This window comes from Stigmatopora nigra, chromosome 11 (assembly GCF_051989575.1).
Source record: "Stigmatopora nigra isolate UIUO_SnigA chromosome 11, RoL_Snig_1.1, whole genome shotgun sequence".
Classification (NCBI taxonomy): Eukaryota; Metazoa; Chordata; class Actinopteri; order Syngnathiformes; family Syngnathidae; genus Stigmatopora; species Stigmatopora nigra.
The window spans coordinates 6,196,069-6,223,513 of record NC_135518.1 but is presented as its reverse complement, the minus strand read 5'-3'; the positions used below and the strand labels follow the sequence as shown (position 1 = coordinate 6,223,513).

Sequence of the window (27,445 nt, the reverse complement as noted above, 5' to 3'; positions counted from 1 at the left end):
AGCCCTAGGCTGACCTGACCTGATTGCGTATTGCAGGATGAATATTAAGCTTATTTTGTTCATTCATCAAGAATGAAATCAAGAAATCAATCTATAGTAGAAATATTCAAATAAAATTGCTATATAGTATATTTTTTTAGCACAGACTAGAATCATTCAGTACAGTATTTATGAAAATAAATACAACAAGGATATATATCCAGTTCATCTAAACTGAGAGAACTGGCTTTGAATGCAAATGTTTGAGTGCTAAACATCAAATTCATTTTGACAGGAATGGGTGAATGTATACAGTGCCTAAAATATATAAATGCAGACTGGAGTGTCGTTTCCGTTTCTGTTTGAATGTATAACAGATTACCTGGCAAAAACAACTTTGCAGCTTTTAAAAAGCAAAACATTTGTATAGACATGTTCAGTTTTTGCCAAAATGTCAACCGAATAGGGCACACGGTTATCAGTTGATATGCATTCACACTACACAACAATTTCCATTTATAGTGAATTGACACACTCTTTGAGCACACTTCCCCTCTACATGCATCAACACCTCCAGCTCACTCTCCTGTGGCTCCCCTTCACTTCCTTTTGTAAAGGCTTCATTTCCACGTCCCTTTAGTGTCTTCTTAATTTAACTCACAGGTTTAGTTTCCATTTGGTCTCTATTTTCGTATACTCTGTCATCCCAAACACAGAGAGGAATAGCGGTAATTGCAATGCATCGGGGAAGTACTGACGAAAAAGAGATCTGATATTAAGTCTGGGAAGTTGTATCTTTATGAGATACTAACGGAAAGAAATCTTCTGATATGATAATGTCATAAACAGGAATAGCAACCTGCATGTGATCAAAAGAATATAGTGGATCTCATTGCCTTTGTCCTTAGGGGGTGTAATACATGTACTCAATGAGGCATATAAACAAGCATGTAAACAATCAAAAGAATGCTGACATGTACTGCATTGTCGACATTGGAGGAGGTGTTTCTAATTTTGAGGCCTCTGTTGTTGAGACAAGGCGACCATTTGAAGGTTTGACAGGAGTTTTCAAAACTGATCTCAGTATTTTCCCATCACCTCAAGTTTTTTTTCTACTATGTTGTTATTATTCGCCCCCATACTTAATCATAACGTTTGTAAAACGTCACCAAAAGCCCAAAAGTATACCTAGATTCAGTGTGAAATTGTTTATTTAAGAATCTAAAAAAATATTTAAATGGGTTGCTACACATTTAACGGTTGTAGTTGAGAGTTCTTGCTTCGACTTTTTGTTAACAAATACATTTTTGGGGTAAATTCTGTATGGAAATAACATTACAAGCACCTGTTGTGATTTTGGCTGTTGGATGTGTGAGCCAGTAGAAAAAAAATGGATATAAATAAGCATAATATAATGATATAAAACTTTAAAATCCTCACCACAAAGGGAAAGTAATTATATATAATCAAAAGTTGTGTTTGCCATTTGATGAATGAATGAAAAAAAGCCTATTAGATTTTCAATTTTGGAAGAAAAAATGGGAAAAAATGTTTTCTAATAGCTTCTTAAGTGTCTGCATTCATTACCTGCTTGACTTGTGCATCTTTCCCATGTCTATCTCCTCTCATCAAGCTCCTCTGCAGCAATAATGAGCACTAATATAAATCATTTTCCATCATCTGCAGTGTATTTGGCAAACCAAGAGAAACAGAAAAGCATTAAAACCAGGAAATGCTATCAATAGGACCTTTTTTTTTGGTCACAGGCAGATGTCTGGACAACAACGTCTGGACATTTGTGTGCGACTGCTCCCGGGCCGGGGCGAGGAGGTGAGGAATCAAATTAACAAGTGAGGCAGCTGGCACTGGAAAGGCCCTTCGGCAAGGGTCTGTTGTTTAGAAGATAGACAGAATGAATTAATGTGATATGATGTGCTACACTGCACACTCCCACTTTGTGACACCTTGCAGACATTCACTGCAACTTCTCTTTGCCAAACAACCACACGGCACCACAAATTATGCTTCAAAATTGTTTGTCCCCAAAGGTTTTTTTTTTTTTTAACATTTGATTGTAACATTTTTCTGTATTGACATTTCTATGGCAACCTACCAACTTTCTCTCAACATGCTCTTGACAAAAAAACATTGAAAAGCTTGACACAGAACCAATTAATTGTCAGGCTCAATAAATGAATGAACCAATTCTCACACCCCATATTATGTGGTGTGTTATTCTCCATTGATATCACATATGGCAAGATGTCAAAAGGCGGAAGTAACTAGGCTCGGAAGGTATTTGGAGCAGAGATGCCAAACGTCAAAAATCATAATTCACATTGGGTAAAAACAATTTTAAGATTTTTTTTACCCATTTTGCGAGTGGCAATTACCAACGATGTTTACACAAATGAATCTCAATATTATCTAATTTTCTACTGCTTCTTAAATAGGTTCCGTTTATCATTAGTTAATTCTTGCAGAAAAATAAAAAACACAAACAACAAATCAACTATTACTCAGGTTTTGTTTTGTAGATATAGTTAATACGCGTCTACATTGCTTGAAACAACTGATGAGAATTCACGTGTGGCCAATGATACTTAACTTTTTAAAAAATAACGTCCTAAACAAAAAAATCTAATTAGAACACGATGTTGCAGTTTGAAATCATCATGCCATGTTAAAATGGTAATCCAAAAACGAAAATGTTTAATATTTTAATTTCTTTCATTATAAATTGCTGACAAAAAAAACATTGCTTGATATTTTTTGTCACCAGTTTTGATAAAAAATGTATATTTACTAGTTTGATGATGACTGTCATGGTAACCAACCCAAGTTTTGTCCTTGAAACAATGAAAAAAAATATAACAGGCAACAATCGAGTGTGTGACGCCACAAATCAATCACACTTTGCAGTAAGGACAATCATTTGCTAATTGCAATTACCAGAGCAGTAAAGCTAAAGTATTAATTCGACCTTCTACACCTGCTACCCAAATCAATTGGGATTTGACATTATTCAAAGTCAGTTGGAATATTCAGGTTATAAAAGAGGGGGGAAAAGGCAGGAATATATACAGCTATGTTTTACTTTTGTGCATTTCAGGCCAAATTGGTATTTGTCTTTGAGTCAGCAATAATAACAAACGAGTAAAGTCAGCTTGATTGCAGTGAGACTTTTTGCACTCTCTACACTCAATTTTCACATGTTGTGTTACTTTTGGACGCTTCAAATGGACTGCATATCTGTTGCATTGTGTGTATATATGTGTATTACCGTACTTTGAATTTTGATTTAAACCTTTACAACCCAACTGCCTCAGATCAAGCAATTATAATGTAAAGTAGTAGATGTTAAAAAAAGCACCAAATCCAAAAAGATAACAAAATAACAATACTAAATAGTCAAATAAGCAACTCCATTTTTATTTTAGAGAAAATATCTCAGCGGGGTCAAGTCATTCAATTCAAATCGACTGGTAATCAGATTCAGTTAAAGACTAAGCGATTGGGTGCAATGTTGTAGTGGCAGCACAACTAAATGAATTCACTGAATTTAAATGGGATTTATAAGTGTTTTCACATTTTATACTGTAAAACAAAAAATCACATAGGATTTATGGTTAAACACTGGAGCTACAGAATTTTACCAGAAATTACATTCAATTGGTATAGCACTTCAATAACCACCAATTTATTGGAACACTATTGTAGATTTTTCATTTCACTGAAACTAAAATTATATTGCTCCACCACCACATGCACACACCCCTTTTTTACTGTATAACTCTAGCAACCACAAGTATTTTATTTTTATTTTTTTAAGAAGAAAATGACTGACTATTCTTCTGTCTGTTCAGATATCACTACTTTTACATGATAAGAGAAGTAATTTTTAAAGAAGGCTCAGCAAAATACCCAGCATTCAATAGTACTGGCATGCTGGATCTTGCAAACTACACTCCTCAACTGCACAAAAAAATTAGAAAAAAACAGTCATACATTGTCTGCAGTACTTTCCACTCATTCGCTTACACTTTGTACTCCATCCTTTCTACACAAAAAGCATCATCCCGCTGTTACAGGGTAAAGAAGGTTGCACAGAGTCCTTTTCTTGCTGTTCTGTCTCTTTAGTACAGAAGGACACTTTGCGCTTCACAGAATGCAAGTCTACAAGTACTGCTGCTTAGATGTGGTTGAATGTTAGGCCCCTAAGAAATACATGTGAAGCAACAGCAATGCTTTACAAGGTGTCTATTGTTTATATAAATAAACATAAAACAGGTTACGAAAACATGCTGTAAAATCCAAATCATATTTTATCATAGTTTCACATGCTTAAACTAATAGTAATTGTTTAGTATAAATGATCGTCATGTGAAAGACATTGTTTAGTATTCATTCATTCATTCATTCTCTCAACCGCTTATCCTCACAAGGGTCACGGGGGGTGCTAAGGCCTATCCCAGCTATCTACGGGCACCAGGCGGGGGACAACCCTGAATCTGTGGTCAGCCAATCACAGAGCAGAAGGAGACGGACAACAATTTATGCTCAAACACATACCTAGGGGAAATTTAGAGCATTCAACTAGCTTACCCTGCAGGTTTTTAGAATGAAGGAGAAAACCTTTGCAAGCCTGTTTCGAACATTCAAATTCAACACAGTGGTGAGTAACCTAAGTTCCAACCATAAATCCTAGAACTGTGAGGCTGGGACAAAATGCCGTGGAACAGACCCCGTTTTCAATCTTGCTCTTCACTTTTCTTTGCCTCTAATATTGTATTTGCCATCTTTCCCCTTCTATGAGCCAACAGCCAAACACCTTTGCCTACAGACATAGCCTTTTCCATTTCATTATCATTTTTCCAAGTAAAATCCTTCTATGAAATGATGACACAATATATGACCATGACATAACCACAAAGAATCAGACTAGGAGCAGCAGGGAGCCACACAAAATGAAAGTACATGGAAAGTTACAAGAACATGAATAGGGAAAAAAATCATGATTATAAAGATCCAAACATGTGCCTTTTTTTTTAATCCTGCTGTGAATTTTACCTAGTTAATCACATCCAATCAAATGCGAGGGCGGCAGCAAATGAATTATTTATCTGCTGCCATCTCTCCTACTCCGCTAAATTGGACGACTTGTTTTGTCAACGATAGCCAATGAGTTAATGAAAGTATCTTCCGACATTTAAATTATTTTCCAATAGATTCTGAATCTTAATTAAAGACCAGTGGCATTTTCGAGATTATTTTCAGCGGCGCTATTATTAGTGACCTGCCCTTTCAAACCTCGACCTAATCGGACTCTCTCCCAAGGAACAAATAATGACAGTAAGGAGGCTATGTGGAAAGGTAGGGACGAAAAGAATGAACATAATTTAAAGTAATTGCTCTACAGTTGTACTGCATACCGGAGGTCATTTAATTCATTCAGATCAAGAACCTCAAATAACATATCGGCTGGTATTGTTGGAGATGGAAATCCAACTCATTTTATCTGAGGGCTAGCTGCGAATGCACTTGCATTATGTCAGTAAAATTCTAGAAATCATAGCGAAAGGGTTATTTTTCAAGAAAATCTGTTCCCGAAAGACCGACAAATTGTCTTTATTTGATGCTCTTGTCAGGAGTGGTTGGATTGCCTTTCCTGGCATGACGTCACGATAACTATCAGCTGTCACTAATTACGTGATTAGATTATTTTTGGCGTCACTGGACAAGGTCCAAGTGGACATGGGGAAGCTGGAGCACCTCTTTGAGTCCAGGGCCAAAGAGACGCCATGGGCCAAGAAAGCGCCAGAGAGCAAAAAGTCCGAGATCCTGGTTCTGGACTCCAAGCGGAGCACCGCCATCAACATCGGGATGACGGTCCTGCCCGCCGTTCACGTCATCAAGAGCGCCATCCTCAACTTTGACGACTTTGCCATCAGCAAGGAGGGTGTGGAGAAGATCCTGAGCATGACGCCCACAGAGGAGGAGAAGCAGAAGATCCGCGAGGCTCGCTCGGCCAATCCCGACGTTCCCCTGGGGACGGCCGAGGAATTCCTCTCGGGCCTGGCTTCCGTCAGCGCCTTGACCCCCCGCCTGCAGCTGTGGTCTTTCAAACTCAACTATGAGGCACTCGAGCAGGAGATCGCCGAGCCCCTGTTTGACCTGAAGTTGGGCATGGAGCAGCTGGCCGGCAACCGGACCTTCAAGAAGATCCTGGCCACGCTGCTGGCCGTGGGGAACTTCCTCAACGGGTGTCCTCCTCACCATGGCTCCCTCCATGGTGAATCAATTCCTCTGGGCATAGGCATAAGATAACTTGGGCGCTCTCTGGTGGTTGTACGCACCTGGGCATCATGATGAAACGGTAAAGGCTTCCCAGGGCGACGTGCATAGCAGTGGTGGGGCGTATGAGTACGCTGCGGCTCTAACTCTTCTACCAGCTGTGGCTCATCTCTAGAAATGATGTGCCTGAGAGCCCCGCACCACGGTGTGTCCATTACAAAATTCCTAAACGATTCTGAGGGGTTTCTTATACATTCCAAGCAGTCCGGTGTCTTCGAGGTGGATGGTTTGCGTCGCCGAGTGCGTCGGCGCGAGCGTGGGTGGCGCTCCGCTGGGTCCATATTGGTTGGATCGTGCTGTTACGATCGCCGCCGCGTAATGCGACGCGATCGGAGGGGAAGTTGAACCCAGATGCAGAGTCGCCGAAGAAATGGAAAGGTGAGGCAGATCTGTAGCTCTTGTTGGTTGATTTAATAAACAGGGTAACATAACTTAAACAACTTGGCTTGACCACTCATTACAAACGAACTGAACATGCGGCGTGGCGTCAATGGAAACAGCACTTACTACGAGGATTAACAGGAAACGAAACCAGAACTTAACCAGTACTACACCAGACGATCCAACGGCGTCCACAGAAAATCACAATGCTTAAATACCAAAAATAATCTAATCACGTAATTAGTCACAGCTGATAATTATCGTGACGTCATGCCAGGAAAGGCAATCCAACCACTCCTGACAGCTCTGAGTGATTTTGGATCCTTTGTTTCTCCCCCAAGTAATGAGGACATGTTCTTTTTAAGATAGCTCTCCATCTAAGTCCTACTATAGGTCCAGTCTTGGTAAAAGGTGCATGATGACAACTGATCTATCTGAAATCCAGAATTTGATCTGGATTTCTTAAATGTAAGCAAGGAAAGGATAAATAGTTTAAATGGACGCAAATAGATTAAGAAAATATATAGCAACTGAGGAAATAGTCCATTATCCTTCAGTCTCCTGTTAATATTAGGAAAAATAAGTAATAAACTTAGACCTTGTGGCTAAAGCCAACAGACTGCAGAGCATCATTGAAACCAATGACAGTTGATGGTATTAAAAGCAAATGAGTGGTCTTCTAAACCATAAAGACATAATAATGTAGCTCAGATGATAAAGAGAAAAATTGGAAGGAGATGCTTGTAAGAAGATCAAAAGTATGACAAGGATGCAGAGATCGACAAACAAACAAAAACTACCGACCTTGTGCTTTTGTTTTTGATAGGACCCATTTAAATTGATTGCGGAGCAATAATAAGAAAAAAATCTTAGTTTAGAGGACAGTATGTAGTAAAACACAGCTCCCCATAAATAACACATTCAACAAACCTTGAACAAGTATTCAAGCCTCTTCCAAAAGCATTTGTTGATGGATCAATAAAGATCATTTAGGGGGCTGTGAGCTATTCCTTATTGTCCTCTGAAATAAATTAAAATCTGCGACATTGTTTGCTAACCTATATTGAGCAAAGCACAAACAAATAAATTGAAAAGAAATTCTTAAAAAAAGATGATTGGTTAAGTCGCTGTGAAATACTGTGCTCTTTCAAGGCTTTAAATAAGTGCTGGAATCATGGGCACAAGCTGAGAACAATTGAATGCTGAATGTCTTGAGTTATAGTCAGAAACGGTTTTTGCCATAACTTTCTGGAGGGGTCGAAAACTCAATTTGGCATTGTCATAATTTTTTGTGCTTTCTGGCCCACCCCTACGACTACTTTATAAAGGGGCCTGCCATGACTACTACTTTATAACAGCAGTGGCTGTTCCTGGTTATCCATGACCCAGACTACTCAATAGTTTTTGGTAATTCCCAACAATCATAGTGTTAGGATTCACGACAGTATGTCATCACGCCATAGAGTATTTTCGAAGAGATGACTTGTAATAAGACCACACAGACTGCCTGACAATCAGCTGTCAATCAGTAATGGCGGCGGAGGCACTTTGTATAAGAATATTGGTAATTGTCTGCTCATATCTGTCATAAACAAGACGAAAAATGGGTTTTTACAGTTAGTTTTGTTGGTGCATATTGGTGGAAAATATCAGAAAGAGAGAGCGCATGCAAGAGAAAGCACACGATCCTCACGAAGTTGCACTTTGGTCAATATCCATCAACAAATTGTAGGAACAAGTGTCACAATATGCGGCAGGGCGAGCATAAATTCGGACGCCAATCTTCCTTCAGAATGTCAGCCACAAGAATTTCTTATTCATAACTGTACATACATCTGTCAGTTTGAGTGAGACGTTGGTTTTCATTTTTTAGTAAGGACCAATACCACAATGCCTTCAATGTCCACAATCCACAATGGACTAAACAACATGGTGAAATAAAACTACCACAATAATTACTTATTCATAACTGTATATAAATCTGTCAAGTTAAAATCCATCTGAAATCATGCAGTTTGAGTGAGACGTTGGTTTTCTATTTTAGTAAAGACAAATACCCCAATGCCTTCAATTTCCACAATCCACAATGCACTCAACAACATGGTGACATAAAATTAATGAGAATTATGGAGATGACAACAGTGGTGGTTTGAGTTTATTAAGAGGGCAAGATGGCCGACAGCCCAGAGTGCAATCTATGAGGGGGCGCACATAAGCTCCCAAAAAAGAAAAAAAATCAATAATATTACCAGTTGTCTCTAGAGTCTAGAGACAACTGGTAATATTATTGATTTTTTTTCTAGACCATTTTAAAAAAACATACTTGGCACCATCAATGCTCAAATATAGAAATTATAAGCCAATAGAGCACTGCACCTCTGGTTTGCCAGATCAGAAAGACCTAATCACACCGTAAATATAACCCACCCTGTTCAGCAGGTTCTGCCCAATCAATACTGTTGCACCTACTCATGCATGCACTGACTCATGCACGCTTCATACAACAAACATGGCTGGCAGCACATTTTAAGCCAGTGCTTCTGTCAGAGCTGCTCTCAGTCGCGTCTGAGTCCAAGGCTTTTTCGAACGAGGGAGGGTTGGCTGAACTGAGCTGCTCTGGAGGAAACGGGCCATGGAATCGCCATCACTGTTCCCCGGGTGACACTTCAGTGGGAAGCGGAGACAGAAGTTGGCTTGCTCGTGGCTGGCCAGCAGCCGCCCCAAGGCCAAGTCCAAGAAGAAGCCCTGCTATTGCTGAATGGAGCACTCCACATTTGGGATCACCAGTCTCGCTTTCTTGGAATTACTAAGCTTTTTGAAAGCTTGGAAAGTGATTCTCACACCAAGTTTTTGCCCTATGACACCTCACCGTCCACCCCACCCTGGTCTCTGTGCTTTTTTCCATCCTTAATACAGTTTGGAGATATTAAATCGACACTTGGTAACGGCAGATCCTTAAAATCAGGTGACCCGAACACTCATATAAAAAAAAGCAATGGAGAAATCCCTGTTAAAAACATTATCACATTTCGATATCACTTCTGTTACCAGCAACTAGCAATTAGACTTTGGTTCACACAGTTGTATCGGGTGATCGGCAGCTTTTACCACAGTCAATTCAAAGTTACACAGATTTACTGTATAGTCGCTTCTGACAAGACGGCTTTATAGCTCCATTAGACAAACATTAAGACTTCACTGGATCAATTAAGCATTCAATACTGTCTCCCAGTGTCATTGGCTGACTTGCCAACAGCGCTCAAACATAATCACATTGTTGCTCCCAGTGAGAAAGCCATAATCAAATACAAAAGTGAATGAGATGTGTTTGCACGCGCATTTGAACACCGTTCATATTTGCCTAATTTTTTTTAACACAAAATGCTGCTTCCAAACTCAAAACTCTTATGCATGGGCACAAGTTGTCACAGAGAGGCATGATCACTCCTGCCAGAGACTCATTTGCTGCTGATTGAATATCCCCTGATACCATTGACAGGTCTCTCTACTTGTGATCTGTACTATAGGAGTAATAATGATAATGATACTGTACATTCGTGTAGTGCCAAAGGGTCACTTAATGGACATTTTTGAGTAGCAGTCCCTTGGCTACTAATTAAATGGTTACATCTTTTTAAGGGATAAATACAATATATCAATTCACAGTTTTAGAATATTGATCACTTATTGGAATACAAAGTATTTGAAAATAGCACAATATTTATATATTGTCATAAGCCTAGTATCTACTTTTTGCAAAATTTCTGAACAAAAATGTGAAATTTAACTCTACATCTATTCAAATGGAATTGAACAGAAAATAAGAAATCCTTCATGTTCGAGGAAGTCAAGATGCTCTAACTCTTTTGTGACACTGATCAATACTGATAAGAACAGAATAACAAAAATAAATCAGCGAAGAATCTCTTTGTTCAGCAACACATTTGATTGTGGAAAGGCACAAACTAATATGATCATAAAAATAGTCAATATGCACAACCAAAGCATCAAACCATTATAGTATAATCATTTGTAGGTTGTCCGCTATTGCCACTATACATTTCAATTGGTTATAATATGAGTCACGGGAAATCCAACATAAATGTAATGTTATAAACTGACTGCCATACAGTAACACAATAACAATGCTATAAATATTAAGTGTCTAGTGATAGAAACAGCTATAGGCTATGACAGTTTTATCGAAGCATTAAATTAATTTCACTATGTAAATGGAATGTATCACTCGCATATTTTGGACAAAAAAAATTGAAGTCAGGAGGCTACTACTGCTACACAGGATGTTTACTGAATGTGCCACTTGTGGGATACAAATGGAGCATGCATCTCCAATTGCAGTTCTAGAAAATGGAAGGCAGCAAAGAAAACACATTAAAAAAAATACACTGACACAAAACCAGTTGGACCTTTGGAGCATTTCTGCAGGCTTTTTCTTACTAGATCCATATTTTTACAGCAGTGTATTCCACATTCTTGATTTTGTGAATTGTGTGAATGGTTGTTCATCATCAGTCTGGCATGTGCTATATTTGAGTAGGAGTAATATCAGCTGAGGGTTTTATTGAGATACTCCATAAAGAACTTATAATAGATTAGGAAAGGGTATTTTTTAAGTCTTTACCCACCATTGCTAGTTCATGTCTGATGTAATTCACTTATATTATCATTAGCCTCTGTTAAATTTACAAGGTCTGCATGCTTTCCACATTATCATATTAAAGAAAGGACAAAAATAATTGGGACAAAAAAAAGACACTCACCTCCCTTTCACATTACCAGAGGACTTAAATTGTTCCTCTTGAAAATATAATCAAGATAAAAAAAAGTGGGATAAGGACTTCTTCTTACGGGGACATTTTGTACACTACAATGATAGGGCAGAGCTGTTAGATAAGTATTCGATTTAACGACATATCTATAAATCTAGGTCAGATATGAAAAAACTTGAATTGGACTACCACTGCATGAAAAAAAAAACTAAGAATCTGATGTATGTCGAATAAGGACAAAGAAATCCAAATTGACAGCAGCGTAAACATAGAGTAATGCCCTAAGTGACGGCCATGTTGACCGGGGCCTCATTCCCGCCGAGGGCCAAGCATTTACAAAGTCTGTATGTTAAAAATAAGATGTACCAACCGATATAGAAAACAACAGCAAACATTAAAACTGCCTTGTTTTTGAAAATGTACCAAGAAGAAAAAGTACACGTTAAAATTTAAAGTCACAATGCACTGAATATTCAAAAAGAGCAGAGATCAAGCGCACCTTTTAAAAATATTAATACATTATTTGGTGTGTGGAGTCAGGGGTTGCGTGGGTTTTCTCCTGGTGAGTAGTGCAAGGCGAAAAACATATTTTTAAAAAAGAAAAAGTGGCTGAGTAAATCTCATGCGAGTACTGCGATGTGTGTAGCATGTCAATACAAATGTTAAGTTACTGAAAGGCTTCCATCCAGCCGCAATCTCAGTTTCACTTCGCAGCATTGGCGGAATATCAAGGGGGAAAGATGACACGATTGTCAGATACACAAAGGAGATCATGTTGCCTCATTTGGTGTAGCTTATCCTGTAATCAGGACACGTTTTAATACCTTTTTATCATTGACGTCTTTGTCCAACTCTTGTTCTCCCTGTCTAAAATTCACCTTGTCTTCTATCTTCAAACAACACTCCGTCAGTCTAGATTTTCAATGAATTTTTTTCCAATATTTCTTAGCAGCAGAACGCCGAGTCTGTTCATCATCTTCCCCAGCAGGACGAGCAGCGCAACAACTCCAGCATCAATAATTGTTTGCTGGCTCTGCCTCAGGTTCCCTACGGGGATGCTGGGAACACTGTGTATTTATGAGAGTGTAATTTTCTACCTAGGTCCCGCTGACATGCCATCTCCTTTCCTTGTGACCGGGTAATCCAGGGCGTGGGCTGTTAGAGGGACAGTTGTGAGTCCGAGACATGACAACCATGCAATGTAAAATGACAAGGCGGGAGAGGAGGACGAGGCTCCTTCATTCATATGCAATACACTCGTAGCTATGCGTGTAGTTATAAAAAGGCGCAGTAGGAAATCTTTACTGATAATTGTAGGATACCACATACCACGTTTTGCACTAGAAAAGTATGCAAATTTAGAAAACAGAGTAGAATACATTCCAAATTCAGACAACAATGAAGTTTGGATTGACCTACAGTTGGAATAGAAATCTATCCCTTTTTAAACCTTAAAAGATTCATCCTTGCACATCCCCAGTTGCCGTCGTGTTTTGCTTTCAATAATTTCCAATCCTCTGATGTCAAAGCACCCAGTCAGAGAGCCCATTTCCGTTATGTGGCACCATTTTTTTTCCTATCTCGGCATGGTGTAAAATAGGGGTTCTTCGTCGAGATAGATAGGAGAAAGGCAATGCGGCTAATTTGCATGACACATTACAGCCTCCAGCCCCTGCCTGCTTTCAAGACCGCTTAAAAAAAGAAGATGAAACATGTTCTGAAACGTAAGGTTATCTCACTGAAGCATATCTCAGGGATCAAGGTCTTGATGGTGTTTTGAAGTGTGAGAAAATTCATATCGCTCCTTTATATAGCCACTTTAGCGACCAATTGAGGTGCATAGATCGAGCAAAGAACGCCAATAACCAGGTGATTTAGCCTGCCTTTTTTGCAATATGTCAATTTTAACGGGTTGAAAATGCGCTACCAAGAGTTGGCGCAAAATATGTCAATAACTTTTCCAAGTCGGATATCAGTATACTAAAAAAAATGAAGTAACCAAGTGAAAATATCACATAAGGTATAAACCAGTTTGCATACTATGTGCTACAAATGTGCCCATTAGCAAGGCACAATAATCTCTCCTTAAAAGTCACTCCTCAATCTCACTTATTTCCTTACAAGCCTACATGCTTCTCTGAGCAGTAGCCAAGAAAAAAAAAACTAAAAAAAAGTGTAAATTGAATTTCCCCTTGAAGGATCATGGATTATTATCATGATGAAACTAAATACATTCTTTCTAAGCCTATGTCGCACACCTCCAGACGATTCTGTTGGGTGAAATAAGTCCTGTTCATAACCTTGGCAGAGATAAGAACAACAGATATATAGGTTTTGGGGCACGTTATAGACGAGCAAACACAAATTCTTCCCAGTGTTTTTTGGTCAGATATGATTTCACACATGGCGATTTCTATTTGGTTGTTTTGTTCAAATTTTAGCATACATACAGTTGGCTGAGGTGTCTCTTGGTTCTTAGGTTAGGTGATGAAGATGAAAGGATACATCCGAACGCCACCTGATCTGGAGCCGATGGCCAGGATTTTCTGCACGGGGTCGAAGGCCAAAGCAGTGGGCTGGTAGGGGAAACCATGACGCACTGTCTGCAAACAAAAAAAAAAAAACAACAGACAACAAACATCAATGCTTTCAGCCAGTCATATTCTACTGTTCTGTTAAAGCATCTTTCTTATTTAATTCAATAAAATAACATGAAGGATTGCCTTTGCCAATAATAGCCTGCAAAGTGTTTTCACAGACAGCTCTCTTGCATGTCTGAAAGTGGGATTATGCACCCCCGCAGGATTGCTTCAGTGTGTGTGAATTATGTTTGAATTAATCTTTATGAATCCATATTTTCAAATTAAAAGGGCCATTGCAATAACATAGAGGGATGACAATGATCAAATGATTGTTACTGGTTGATGTGTTCTTTATTTTGAGGGTTGTAAATGATAATAATAGTTAATGTAAAAATAGGTAATTTCTAAAGCATTTTTTCAATTAAAGGAATGTTGTCTAATAATGGTAAATCGTCAAATCTTTCAAGAATAGAAAGTATTCCTGAGGCAGTTCTGTCATTCTAAGCAGGCCTCTTACAGGAACACTGCTGACTTTGTTGGCACATAATTAAAAACAACAGTGATAGTGGACCAAAATTTACATGGGCTGAATTCTAATTGAGATTAAAAAACAAGAAATTATAGACAAGGTATCACATCAAAAATGGAATTGATTCCACTTGTGTTGTTCCCCTCTGAAAATAAGTGTTGTCAGCCATTCTACATGTTTTCATTTCCCAAATTTGCCCATTTCCTTTAATATATACCCTATAGTCCGATGTGGAGAGATAGACATTTCCGATATAGGAGTGGTGAACAAAGTGTGGTGGGCGTCTGAACAATTCTACTGTGACTGATGCTAATTAATGATTTCTATCAACTATCTTTGACAATATTGGAGGTTGCTTGTTTTCTATTGCTGCCAGATTTATTGTAACCCTTCTGCACGACCTCATTTCTACAGCCTTTGAGCATTAATTAGGCATGCACAGACATGACTTTGGAAGGATAATATGAGCGTCTGTGGACAAACACAATATATTTGCTCAGTGGTGATCCAGTGAGATAGGGAAAATGAGAAACAACACAGTGATAAAAACGCCATGTACGCCAGTAAATTCCCATACAAAACAAACATTACCCTTTTGTAACATTAAATAGAATCACTGTTCTTACTATGTGCATAACAAGTAGTAGTGAGTGAATTCTTGGCAAACAATGTTCGCAATCATGACAAGAATGCAGTTTAAGTCCTGTTTATTCACGTGTTTAGTAATTTGGGCGTATATGCACTATTGTAAGGGAAGGACCATTTTTAAATTGATCAAAAAAAGGTTAACCATATTTTTTTACAAGATGATGTCAAGAATTGGTTGTGATCGACAATCAAGCCATGGTTTTGTGGTACAGTAATGTCAATTAAGTTTATTCAAGTCAAAATGTCTGATGAAATTTGGAGGTACTTCTGAAAATAGTCACTAATTAGACAAGGGTACAGTTAGTTGCAAATACTGACGTAAAATTCCTCGTTAGTTATATTTTTCAACATGTCAAGAATCGCTTGTGCTGGCTATCATGCTGTTTTTATAGTTCAATGAAGTCATGTTTATTCATGTGAAATGTCTGAAGAAATGTATCCATATTCCTTAAAATATTAAATCAAGTTCACTGTTGCAACTATCCAATAAAATGTCATGCCATTTCAGCCACATATTAAATAAAAACACACAGAGCAGAGGAATTAATCAACAGAAAAGAGAAACATAAAAACTCACTCGACTTATAGGAGTTTCCATTAGACCCTCTTAGGCCCTCTGACCCCAATCGAATGCACAGTTGTTGGGATACAGAAGCGCCATCCCCCACATATACACACTAAATAGCCAAAAAGTGGTGCAAAAAAGTGCATTTACTCTGATGGTTCCAAGAGCATCTCATACATATTGCATGGCCGGCTCTATAATGTATTTTTCTTTGCTCTCTTTAAGTGTATCATTTGTAGCAACAGTTCAGATCCACACTAAAACATCCACCCAACCTATACCAGATTTTGAGTGGCAATAATTCATCTCTGTTTAAAATGATAAAGGCGGTGTTAAATCAACTTTGCTCCTGACACTACCTCACTTTTCTTTCAATTTTCTATTGTTTCCTCAATATGTTCATCCGAACAAACATTTAAGCACACATTCCTGATCTATCCAAGTGCCTGACTTGTAAGTCCTAAACCTTGCAGTCTTCTATCACCTCACGCCACCCACCATTCTCTCGCCATTCCTCTGCAAACAGTGCTAAGCTGCAGAGACGGTCTAGACCACTGTTTCTATAAATAGAAATCATGTTTCCTACTGCCACCCAATTATACACTAAAGGTAAAGCTACACATATTAAGAGTAATGATCACACTGAGCCTTATTTCTGACCAAGTTGTCAATGTAATTTTTGTGTCTTCTACGCTTTCGTCCCATTGACGGTGATATATATCCAGTTTGTTTTGACTTTGAGAGACTGGCAGTTAAAAGGAATTAGACATTTATCACCTTTAATGGCGGCCAATGAGTTTACTTGTTCAAAACGCCTTTGGTTTAGGTGGAACTGGTCACAATAGTAATCAAATAATAGTGAGTTATCAGAACTTAAAATGTTGAATACAAACAATTTTATGTGCATTTTCAAGTTTTGATGGAAAACAAAAACAAAAATATCAGGAAAAAACGAACTGGTTTTCAGTTAAATAGTTTTAACTCAAAATTCTAAGCAAACTGGACTTCAGAAGCTTCATACATTCATTCATTTTCTGTACCGCTTATCCTCACAAGGGTTGAAGACATGCTGGAGCCTATTCTAGCCCAAAAGGTAATGTATATCCTGAATTGGTTCCCAGCCAATCATTGGGCACTAGGAGACAAACACAGTTATATACCTAGGGAGACTTAGAACATTTAATTGGAATGCCATGCATGTTTTTGGGATGTGGGATTAAACCAGAGTAAGTGGAGAAATCCCATACAAGCACGGGGACAATGCAAATGGCACACAGAATGGCTAGAACCCACCAGGGATTGAACCCTTGATCTTCGAACTCTAAGGCGGACGTGCGGTCACCACAGTGGCAATTAATTCAGTTTAAGCCGAAATTTAAATATCGCCCACAAACATGATAAAGAAAAGTTATATCAATTGATTTAATCAGGTTCAACATATTACCTTTATAGATATTGTTATAATACAAAAGAAAATAATTTTAGTTACTATGTCTACTGAAAATCCTAAATTAAGTAGTGTGGCTTTTTTGTGGAGTGTTTGTACATGTTTTTCAAATGGACTCTTATTTACTTCCTTAGATAAATTCAATGTCCAATCTAGATGAATCTAGCCACATCAAAGAAGGAATTAGGAATTATTAAAAATATGTCATTGCTCTGTTCCAGTTCAGCTAAAAATACATACACTTATTGTGTTTCTTTTGCTGAAAGCATTACATTTGCTGCTGTTGATGCTGAGGCTGATTTTCTCTTGCCAAACAGTAAGTATGCAGCAAAAGAAGAGCTCAGTGATTGAAAAAAGATATATAATTATATACATATATATTTTTAAAAGCATTTAAAAAACACTCAGAATGTTCTGTTCAATTATATACATATATATTTTTAAAAGCATTTCAAAAACACTCATATAAACACTTCATATAAAGAATAAGTAGGTTACTTGCAATATAGAAACACAAAAAGTAGTACAACAGTAGCTAAGAAGGTTTTCAAATTGCAAATGTGCATTGATTGGTTCAGTATTGAGATAAACATGCCCTTCCTTCAGATACAATTGTGCATATTGTCTGGCAGCATTTAACCGAGAAAACCTTTCAGGTCGAATGGAAAGGTTAGCCGTATGTTTCCACTTGATAAAAGCGTGGGTTTGCCGGCCATGAAAACATCAGCTGTAAGGAGCGATGAGGAGGAGGAATTGCTTGTGATTTTTCACTGAGGCGATTTGGGAGGACTAAATATGGAGTGTTGCCTAGGGTTTTTAACTTTCCCAGTGCCTGATCATATGTGGATAAAACATAATAAATAAGATAACAGATGCATATATATATACATGCATATATATATACATGCATATATATACATGCATATATATACATGCATATATATACATGCATATATATACATGCATATATATACATGCATATATATACATGCATATATATACATGCATATATATACATGCATATATATACATGCATATATATACACATGCATATATATACATGCATATATATATATATATATATATATATATATATATATATATATATATATATATATATATATATATATATATATATATATATATATATATATATATATATATATATATATATACACATGCATATATATACATGCATATATATATATACACATGCATATATATACATGCATATATTCATATACACATGCATATATATACACATGCATATATATATACACATGCATATATATACACATGCATATATATGCATGCATATACATACATTCATATACATGCATATATATATATATATATATATATATATATATATATATATATATATATATATATATATATATATATATATATATATATATATATATATATATATATATATATATATATATATATATATATATATATATATATATATATATATATATATATATATATATATATATATATATATATATATATATATATATATATATATATATATATATATATATATATATATATATATATACATACACACAAATACACATACAAATACACATATACAAACACACATATACATAAACCTGTAATTTTTGTCAATCAGGAGAGTGCAATTAGAAGCGACTAAAAGGTACCAAAAGAAGAGAAAAAAAATACAAGCTCTTTTGAAGAAATCTAAAAACATGAAAGTCAAAGCTAAGGACACCTAACAAGCAATGTTCTTGAACACTTTTCAAATGTCTTTCACAGGCTATCATGTTCCTCATGTTATGCTTTTACAGAGTGTTTCACTTTTCTCCACACTTTCTAGCAAGCCCATTACATTCATTACTCTAGTTTATGTCACCAACATTAATTAAATATACACATGACAGTATCTGTATTATTTTGAATCACCTTGTATAAGAAAAAGGTTAGGTCAGGAGAGATTAAAAGAAAAAAAATAATTGCGCCTAGTTGAAGTTGGGAGTATTTTGCGACTAACTTAAACTAAACATGCACGACACACTTGCTTCATGTATGAGAATGTGTACTCACTAGAAGCCACACGTCACTAAAATTACTGCATATTAACACAGCGCTTAATCAAGCAAGGGGAGAGAAGAGGCACCCTTGCCAAGCTTGATCTGTTGAAGAGAGTGCATTGAAGTGCAATGAGAGCCTGTTAGAAAAGCTCAGCCGATTGCATTTGTACAACATGAGGTGAGGCAAGCTGGCCGAATCCTACAGACAAAGTGGACGCACAAAATTGCGGAGGCCCACAATGGAGCAGAAGCAATTTTGTACACAATCACACACAAACGCAAACATAGCTCAGCCACATTTCCTACTTTAGTCTGACAAAAATTGCAGGGTCATTGCAATGCACTACATTGCCAACATTGACATCTAAAACCCACTCATCTTGCAGTATAGTCAATAAAATAAATGATAAGTAGAGAATTACCTTCAAATACTAAGAGGAAATCAACCAGGCAAGACTCCAACTAAATCAGTATTAAAATGCTAACCCCTGTTCACATTCTAACAATTGTCATGCTAGTAGGTGCAGGTTTTCATTCTAACTAAACAAGAAGATAGCTTTTGGAAGTGTAATCATTCGATTAAAGTCAGGTGCAACTTGTTTTAAAAGACACCTCATTGGTTTAAACTGTGAGCACTGGTTCGGTTGGAACAAAGACCAGGACCCAATATGTCTGTCTGCGGATCGGTTTGCCATTTTTATTTTTCTGTGGTATAATAGTGGAGGAAAACTTGATTATGAATATTTCCAGCTGTTGGTGTACTACTTTAGCCAATCGAATGCAACTATGCCAGATTACATTTCCTCCCTTGTGATGTCATTGTTATTAAATGCACATTTGCCATAGTGCAAGGTTCTAATATTTTTCTTTTTATTATACTTTAAGGTTTTTTTTTTATTCCAATAAGTTTGATTCATTTTTTTTAGAGTAGATTGGCTAGTTCTAATTATTTTTTTCTTTTCTTGAAAATATTTGTTTAGATTAATTTTATTAGTACTACTTTTTCAAGCAGTTTTTTGTCATTATAGTATCCTCTATCTCAAAAAAAAATGTTTTAGACACATAACAGGCATGCCAACCTGAAAACTATTCAAATTATTAAAAATAATATTAATAAAAGGAAAGTATATCAGTCTAACTGTTTGACCTCACACCATAAAATCTTTCCAGATATATTTTTTAGCAGTGTCTGACATCAATTTAGTTTAGTCACTCTCCTTTCTGTTGGATATTTGCACACATTGTTTTCCTTTCAGTCCTGTTTGCACTAGTTGTGTGCTGACATTACAGTCACATGCTCTTAGCATACTTGCTTAGAGCAAGCAAAGAAAAAGTCTTTTGTTTTGTGTAGTCCATGTGGTGCTTTTATTTTAAGATCATTTCATCTGTCACTATTTCCAGTGTTCACTAGCAACAGGAATAGTGTTAATATTTCAAGCTAATGTAACGCATTACAGCTTATTATTGGAGGATATGAGGGAGTCAATTTGAGAACAATCTTGGGTAAGAGCCAAATCGAGAGTGCTTTAAGGTATTGTTGTGATTTCTAGCTGCTGGTTGGATGGCTTTTTATAGCAGGATTACATGGGAATTACACAGCAGATTCCAAATGCTCTTGTGAACAAGAACTCATTCAAATCTTCTTATGGAGTCTTATGGCAACAAGAACGTTTATATAGTTGTGGCGTGTCAAACTCATCTTTATCATGGGCGCACACCATAGTGGAGGAATACTTAGGAGGGCCAAACCACAGATTTTTTTTATCTTATTCTGATGTCATTGATGGCGCTGGACGTCCAATTCATTTTGGCTGGGAAAAACTTGAATAATTTCATTTAAGGGCCACACAAAGTGATCTGGTGGGCCAAATTTAAGCCTCGGGTCACCAGTTTGGCATAGTGGTTTGGCTGGATTAGTTCAATACTACCATGCAGCACTCATATTTCAAATTTTGCATGACAAAACAAGGCAAAAAAAAGTAATTCTGCAAATCATATCTCTGAAAACTTGTTAAGCAAGTTACTGAAGGTACCATTCTATCTGAAAAAAAGCTCTTTATTCATGAAAAAAGTATTTAAACATTTTTTAGAGCTTGCTGTCTGTCAAGCAACCGGTAAGAAATGCTGGTGAATGATTCCCAGCTCATTTTCTCTCAACATTTCTTCGCTAGAAATGAGAAGACAGATTCAACGAGGCGCTCAACCACCTGCTACCTCATCTTTCTCCCTTGATATCATTCAATCTGTGGGAGAGTTAAAAAAAAATCTAAAATAAAATTAAAAAAACACTATCAGCACTCCTGCAACCACAATTTCCAACATGGACTGCTTTAAGGAAAAAAAATGGTGTGTCGATTTCATCTTCCCACATTGCAACAACAAAGACAAGTCATGACTAACTTTGAGAAATAAACCAGAAAGACTCCCACACTTAAACACTCATAAACAAACACTATTGAATATTGTGACATCACCATGAAGAGATGAAAATATTATCAGGTAAGTGACTATTTTTGGAAATTGGGAAAAAATAAGAAAAAAACCTATCTCACACAAAAAAAAAGTCAGTGGTCGAATGGTTATTGTGTAAGCCTTACAGTTCTGGGGTGAGTATTTGATGCTAAGTGTGACCTGGCTGTGTGGCTTTTAAATGTTCTTTCTAGGCTTGCATGGGTTTTCTGCGGGTAATCCAGTTTCCATCCCCAAAACATGCAGGGCAGTCTGGTTAAACACTATCAATTGTGCCTTGGTATGAGTGTGAGCATGTCTCCTTGTGCCCTGTGATTGGCTGGCCACCCTGCCATATACCCATAGTTAGTTGGGATTAGCTCCAGCACCCCCCGCGATGCTGGAGAGGGTAAACGCATTAGAAAATGAATGAACATGGCTCCCAGTCAAAATGAAGTAGATGTTTATTGTCATTAATTGCAGTAAATGAGTTAAAGGATAAACTTTTCATCTCCCAAATTTTGTGCAAAATGTATATGGTTTTTGCACACATTTTATAAACCTTAAGGACATTTTATTTAAAAATGCCTCCTTTACCTCAATAAAGAGGCCACTTGTCACTTGCGCATTATATCCAGATCTAGAGCATGTTAAAATGTCCACCCTCGGGATATCTTCAGGCCATTTTCATCAATGACATCTTTAACGAATTATTAATATCAAAATGGGATTTGTCTTGACCCTTTATAATGGCCTGTAAAATCATTCTCCAAAAAAAATCCTTTCAATGTCACTTAAGATAATGAGACAGGAAACTTTTAAGAGAATAACTGTCATTACTTTTAAAATTTCTTTCATTTTTCTAGCTATCCCAAGGCAGAAGATTAATGTGAAATATAATACGATTAAAATGAGCGAATATCCATCTTGCCTAACATCTGTAGTTCTTCCTGAGGAGTCTGAAACGTGTAAACTAAACAGCTTGGCTCTTTTTGGATGGGTTACAATGTATTTTGCCTTGAAATGTCAATTAAAGAGCAGTTTAAATGGTGATAGTGCCAGATTATTCATAAATACTCCTGTAATAGACACTTAGTAATGGCAAATGTAGACAGCAGCTCAACAAACTAAAGCGATTTCTTTTTCCTCCTTTTTATTGGATTATACTTTTATAATCTGTTTCAGTTACTCTGCCTGAGTATCACACTTAATATGATTCTAATAGGTAGCTAGTCTTGCCAGTAGTAAAATCTTTTGGGATTGTTGCAACAATGTGAATTGACTATATTTTGGACAGTTTTACAATGACACAAATCCTTGGAAACATCTTGAAAAGTCCACATATGAAGGATTTCAATTTTGGGAGGTTTTTTTTTAACATTTTACAGCTCACTTTACTCTCTGTTTGGAGTGTGAATTGTTTAATGTGCATTATAGTGTGTTGTGAGGAATTTACTGCTCAACATGGACTATCTCTATACACAGGTGTAAGCTAACTCTGATAAAGATATGTTAAAAAATTATTTTATTTTTTTAGTTCTCCTATTTTTCCTTTTTTTTTATATCTAATGCTGATAACAAACTGACAGGTTCCTCATCCTGTCTTTCCCTTGTATAAAAAAATAAAGCCTTTTTTTCATATTGACTGGTCTTGATGCTTTAACATTTTTTATATCTTATTTTTTTTATGTTGGGAGTTTTATATTAAATTGTCTCCCTTTGCAAATTAGCATTAACCTAGTGGATGTTTGAAAAAAGGAAAATTATTTCCTATTTTATTCAACATTATGTATATTTATCACATTCCCTCACACTGTGAACACACTCTCAATGTCTGTGATAACTCTGACTGACTTCCAACACATCTCATATTACCATATATCAAAAGCTTCAAAGTGTATCTTTAGTAAGAAGGTAAGGATGAATTGTCCATTTATATTGAGGACTAATGGGGAAAAAATGGCTAACAAAGAATCAAAGTTTGAGATTCATTTCAAGCGTAAAACTCTGGGCACCGACATAAGCAATTTGGTCACCGAGAGTCAACGTAATCAGGTGGGGTCATTGGCTTTTGGTGCAAAAGTAGTCCTTGATGTCGGCCTGTGCAGTCTCAGCAGCACACTCTCATTCCCTTAAGTAAACCTACACGGTCACGATCTCAATAAAAAATAAAGGATCCCCTGGCACAAGAATAGAAGACTCCTCTGGCTGGATTAAGAAAATATGCATGTTTCACATAGAAAACACATAAAATGTGCTGAAAAATACCTGTCCTGCTTTTGCAACACAGAATTTATTCATTCACATCACATGGTGATATTCTAAAGCTACTGTGCGGTGAATGCAACTGTTGATAGAGGACACTCTGGATTAGTAGCCCACCAATCGCAATGCACAATGAGACAAACAACCATTCACGGTCACACTCATATGTAGGAACAATTGAGTTGTGTTCAAGTAACCTAATCTCCATGTTTTTGGGATGTGGTAAGAAACCAAATTACGCGGGCGGGAAAAATAACAAAGAGAGGAAATGATTGTGTGGCAAAACTATTGACTAAACATCCCATCCATATGAACTGGGATCCCTCCCAGTTCAGATGGGTGGAACTTCCACTAGTGATAAACTAATTGTAATTCCCACTCAATTAAAAGAACATCTATCACTATTACCATGATAGCCAATATTTTTTCAGTAAGTATAGACACATAGAATCTGTAGTCTGACCAGGTCAAAGTTCATGTAATACACCACAACAACTTTTCCATCACCTTTTGAACTCAGTCTGAGTTTTAAAAAAAAAATGCATGGAGGATACGCACACATCCAAAACGTACATATCCACCCGCACGAATAGTGGTGAGGAGAAATTTAATACACTTGAGCTTTTGCTAAGATATCTCCAGTCAATCAATCTGCTGTATTTAATATCAACAGTGCATTAAGGCACTCAGTAAGAAGGCGCAGCTTCCTGCATGGGACTCGCTAATCCCGCTACTGGTTTTCCAGCACTTTCTCCTCCCTGTCTGCCTTGTTGAAGGTGCTCTGCAGCGTTCCTTTTCTTGTAAATCAACCTCCTCCTCCTCCAATCTTTGTAGAAAGAAAAGGCCAACTACCCCCCAACCCTCCCACCACCACTCCAAAATACAGCACTCTTCTTGGCTTCTTAATGAATTATTCACAGACCTCACCAAAATTCCCCCCTTTTTCCATCCAGCGCGAGGAATAATCACTGCAGTCAGCTCCGAAATGCATCGTGCTATAAATACACCTACAGTATAACCCCGGTGCTAGCACGCACATCAGCACCAGCCCCCTCCTCTTGCTCCACACACACACATACACACACACACACGATGAAGAACACGTCAACTATAAGAACAGTACTGCAGGGTCCCTCTTGTGCACTTTGTATGCAAGGGAGGGACGCCAGTTATGTCATCGCCTGCACGGCGCTTGTGTGTGCTTGCTGATGCAACAGCAAGGCAGCTATTCACCAACATGCTCTCTGGATGTTTGGATCACATGTCCATGCTGGTGGGGCTCCCCAAAGATGCCCTGGCGTACGTTTCACCAGATGTGCACCCATGGAAATGGATGAGAAATGAGCAGTGAAAATATTCAATGTTCTTGGATTGTAGAGAACTTTGATAGAGGTCCCAAAGGCTGAAATATTGGAGAATTCAATAGAAATTGTGGAGGAAGATGCTATGGTGTCAACACAGCGTGCGCAAATGTAAATAAAGAGGGTGGGGAAGACACAAGGGCGGCCTGGCTGAAGGCAAACAGAGCTTAGTCATGCACCCACCTTACACAGTTGAAAGTTTTCTGACACCAGTGTCTCTTGCACGTCGATTTCTTTGGGGGTGGGTGCCGCGGTGGGGGTTCCGGCGGCGCTACCACATGAAGGCGATCCCATAGTCCCGCCACCCGGGGAGGAGGTGGTCAAGCCGTCCAACACCTTGCGAAACTTCTTCATTTCTGATGTCTTTGTTTTTTTTGCGCTAATATGGAACAGAGTGTGAAATGAGGCTCTTGGTAGACACTAGGTGAGAAGCTCTACTGCTGCAGATGTGTCAGGCTGCGCAGCCCACTCTCTCCTCGGCTGTCTTCAAGTCAAATTTAAAAAGTCACGCAGGCACCTCATCTTGGCTGAATGAATGTGTCTGGAAAGGTTGAAACTTTTGCGATCCTAAAGAAGGATCAGCGCAGGTTGGACGCACATCCCACACATCAGCAACGGTTACGGAGACGAGTCGCAGCCATGCTCCAGTGAGAGTGGAAAACAAAAAGAACTTGATGCAGGCAGGTTCCGCTCCTTAATAAAAAGAAAATAAAATACACTTTTAACCGTGTAGGAGCAGCAAGAGTCCACAGAATCCAGATAGAGAGAGACACACGCACAGAGAGCCCGACAAATGCTGGATTGGTTTGTTCAAGGATGGATGTGATTGCTCTTCGCTTGAGCCCAGACACACATGCAGAAACTGGAGCTGTCCACGGTGCTGAAAACACTCAGCAAGCCTAGCCCCACCTCCTTTTTCCCTGCCTCACTCTTGCTCGGATTTTCACTCTCTCTCTCTCTCTCTCTCTCTCTCTCTCTCTTTCTCTCTCTCTCCATCTTCTTGTCTCTCCCGCTGGAGCTGCCAATGAAAATTTCCGCAGAAGAACGTGGAGGTCAAGGGAAATGTTGAACAAGTTTTTGATTATATAGTCAACATTTCAGGAAACTCAAATGATTGGATATTTGAATGTAAAATCTTAATTTTGTAAATTTAAAAAGAGCTTTTGATACATTTTAAAACAGCCAAATATCAACCCAATACTAAGATTGTAGCATATCATTTTTGGATGGAAAATGATACTCACCAAACTCATTTTTGCCATGGGCTACATTGTAATTGTAGTTTCGTTTGGATGGACATTATGTCTGTCAACTTTAATCTTCTTTTTCAACCCAAATATACTCTCAATTCTCTAAAATGTAATTTCAAATATTCTCTGATTTCTGTAGTCATTAATCCTTCATTGGGGAATACATACATTTTAATTATTATTAATGAAAAAAATGCACATAATTTGTTGTCATGGGCCACTTATAATGATGCAGTGAGTTTGCTCTAGCCCCCATTATATGAATTCTACACCTGAGCTCCTAATTATTTATTATTATGTTACACAACTGTGTTGTATTTTTTTTAAGACCAAGACTTTAAATATCGTGAAACCTCTCTTTATCTCTCTTTCTCTCCCTCTCTTCATTTCCACATCCAACAAAACGTTTGTTTACCTCAGTCTTTTGATTTCACTGGTTTTGTTTGAGATCTAAGTAAACCAAAGCTTGTCGGTGAGCATTTTTACTGCATTTCAATATTTTATAGACTAGGAAATGTGAGTGTAGCACATGAAAGCACAAGAGCTAAAAGAACATAACAACTAAAAGCCTTCCAAACTGAAGCAATTCTCTAAAGATTACAGAGTGATTTGAACACATTTGTATATAGTTATATACTCTTAATGTATTTTTAACGTTTTTATTTAACATGTATTCATTTTCCATACTACTTTTCCTCACAAGGGTCGCGGGGGGTGCTGGATACTGAAAGCAGTGACAACACTTGGGCCCCTGACGATAACAATTTGCATTTTAAACCCACC

The 27,445-nt window shown here is 37.5% G+C and overlaps 1 protein-coding gene across 14 annotated transcripts in view; it reads right to left on the bottom strand.

Moving 5' to 3' along the window:
• The window catches only part of stxbp5l (syntaxin binding protein 5L), a 79,350-nt gene extending 53,062 nt beyond the window's left edge, over positions 1 to 26,288 (bottom strand). For all 14 annotated transcript variants that reach the window (XM_077728849.1, XM_077728852.1, XM_077728850.1 and 11 more), the window contains exons 1-2: positions 25,596 to 26,288; positions 14,010 to 14,107 (exon numbers count right to left, since the gene is read on the bottom strand). In XM_077728849.1, the coding sequence (XP_077584975.1) occupies positions 14,010 to 14,107; positions 25,596 to 25,766 (269 nt within the window). In that variant the 5' untranslated portion in view covers positions 25,767 to 26,288. The remainder of the gene's footprint in view (positions 1 to 14,009; positions 14,108 to 25,595) is intronic.
• Positions 26,289 to 27,445: the final 1,157 nt, after the last annotated feature.